Below are 1944 nucleotides of genomic sequence, written 5' to 3' on the forward strand. Positions count from 1 at the left end.
GGGCAGGGTGGGGGGGGGGTGAGGGGTGGGCACCAGTCCCTCCCCAGTGCCCATGGAGAGAGGGCTCTGGGCTGCCTGACCCGACCTGTGGGCACCCGTTTAATCCCAGATGACAGAGCAGCGGAAGCGCAGGCAACGCCTGGGCTTTGTGGACGTCCAGAACTGCATGAGCCGCTGAGAGCCACCGGACGCCCCAGCAGGGGATGGTCATCGCAGAGAGTGGTGACCGGGAACACTGCCCCTTCCTGCGGGTCAGGGGGCCCGGCCAGCCCGCCAGCCTCTCAAGGCCAGGTGCCCACTCGGCTTCCAGCTCCCATTCTGCCAGACACCCCCCAAGCTGTGCCAGGCTCTGGCCAGCATGGAGTGGGGAGCCACAGAGCTGACAGTCCTGCCTAGAGCCCTTAGAAACGACTCAGAAACTTACGGGGACTCAGCTTACCTTAATGCCTTAGAGGAGAGAAGTCCTCCGGAAGGACAATTGCTTTGTTCCTTAAAGCAGTAACTGACATTCTCTTGTGTTCCTCCATGGGATTAGGAGTGGGGTCGCGTCTTTATTCTAAGCACTACATTTTGGTCTCTGCCTGCTCCTGAGGGAGGTGCAGCAATGCTGTTGTTGCTAGTGATTTTAGGGCTTTTTATTTAACTTATTCACGGGTGCCGTGTTCAGCCCAGGCCACGGCTCCACGGCTCCCTCTGGGCCGCAGATCTGCTGTAGACCGCGTGTAGACCTCATCATCCAGGCCACCCCTCCAGCTCGGCCCCAGGTGGACTGGTGACCCGAGGAAAAGAGCCTTGCTCCTGGGACCTGCCTCTTCTAGGCCTCCTGAGAAGAGTTGCTGGCCCAGAGGGCAGGGCTGGGGCATGTTGGAGCAGCTGGGTTTCGACTGTTTTATCTCCTTTTGGTGTAACGTTTTACAAACCCTCTGGCCTGAGAACTAATATGTTAACTGCCTTAAATAAATTAATAGAACGCTAGTCCTTGAGAAAGGGATGCTGTTTCCTACACTCCCCAGGGGCGGTGGGGGCTCCTGTGCCCACTGGCCCGGCCTCACCTCGGGCTCTCGGTAGATGCCCTGAGCGACATCCTGTCTCGCAGTGATTCCTGGACAGAACTGTATCGCAGTAGAACTGGTCTGTATTTTATTGTATGTATTTCAAAACATACTGAGGAGTCCAAGGACAAAGGAGGTTAAGAGCTCACTTTCACTTCCCGGTGAGGGGTGCCTGTCAGCCCCTGCCCTACCTTCTCTCAGCTCTGTTGTTGACAGAAGAAATGCTCAAGTGGGGACCACGAGCATTTACAACTAAGGTTCCATGGGATGAGGTGACCGTGTGTGTGTGTGTGTGTGTGTGTTTCCCTGGCCAGGGGGCTGGTGTCCTGTGGCCTCCCACAGAACCTGCCTAGGGCGCTAAAGCCGCCTGCAGTCTGCAGCCCCACTTGGCCGAAGACCGTCTGTGTCTCTATTCTGTCCCTCAAACCAACTTGGAACATGGGTTTTCTGCAAGGTCAGGGGCAGAGGACCGGATCCATCCTTCTGAGTCAGTGGGAATGACGGCCAAGCAGCCTCTTCTCATCTCTCGGCCACACCACCTCCTGCTTTCTGTTTGCAACAGGATGCCTTCTTCAATGTTTATCGCTATTTTTGGCTATCCCCCAGGAACTCCAACAAAAGGGAGCCTGAGAATCCTGCCAGGAACCAGCAGATCCCCCCTGGCAGGTGGGGCTCCTGGGGCTGCACAGGAAGCACCTTGCCCAGAGGCCCCGTCACCTTCCCTTCTCAGGCCCAGACGGAGACCCGCATTTCCTCTCATCTGGAGACTTCCCTACCCTGACCGGCGGGTGGGGGTGGACGCTCCATGGCATCCCTTCTCAGGCAGAAGCTTTCTTTAGAGCAGCAATGGCTTCCTTTCTGTGAAGGCTGGGTGAGATTCCTGAACCGTGAG

The 1944-nt window shown here is 57.1% G+C and overlaps 1 protein-coding gene across 2 annotated transcripts in view; it reads left to right on the forward strand.

The window, feature by feature from the left end:
* Nucleotides 1-975, forward strand: part of ITPR3 (inositol 1,4,5-trisphosphate receptor type 3) — a 67372-nt gene extending 66397 nt beyond the window's left edge. For both annotated transcript variants that reach the window (XM_086706611.1, XM_086706612.1), the window contains exon 58: nucleotides 110-975. In XM_086706611.1, the coding sequence (XP_086562737.1) occupies nucleotides 110-178 (69 nt within the window). In that variant the 3' untranslated portion in view covers nucleotides 179-975. The remainder of the gene's footprint in view (nucleotides 1-109) is intronic.
* The last annotated feature ends 969 nt before the right edge of the window (nucleotides 976-1944 follow it).

This window comes from Puma concolor, chromosome B2 (genome assembly GCF_028749965.1).
Source record: "Puma concolor isolate L17-30 chromosome B2, mPumCon1.1.hap2, whole genome shotgun sequence".
Lineage (NCBI taxonomy): Eukaryota > Metazoa > Chordata > Mammalia > Carnivora > Felidae > Puma > Puma concolor.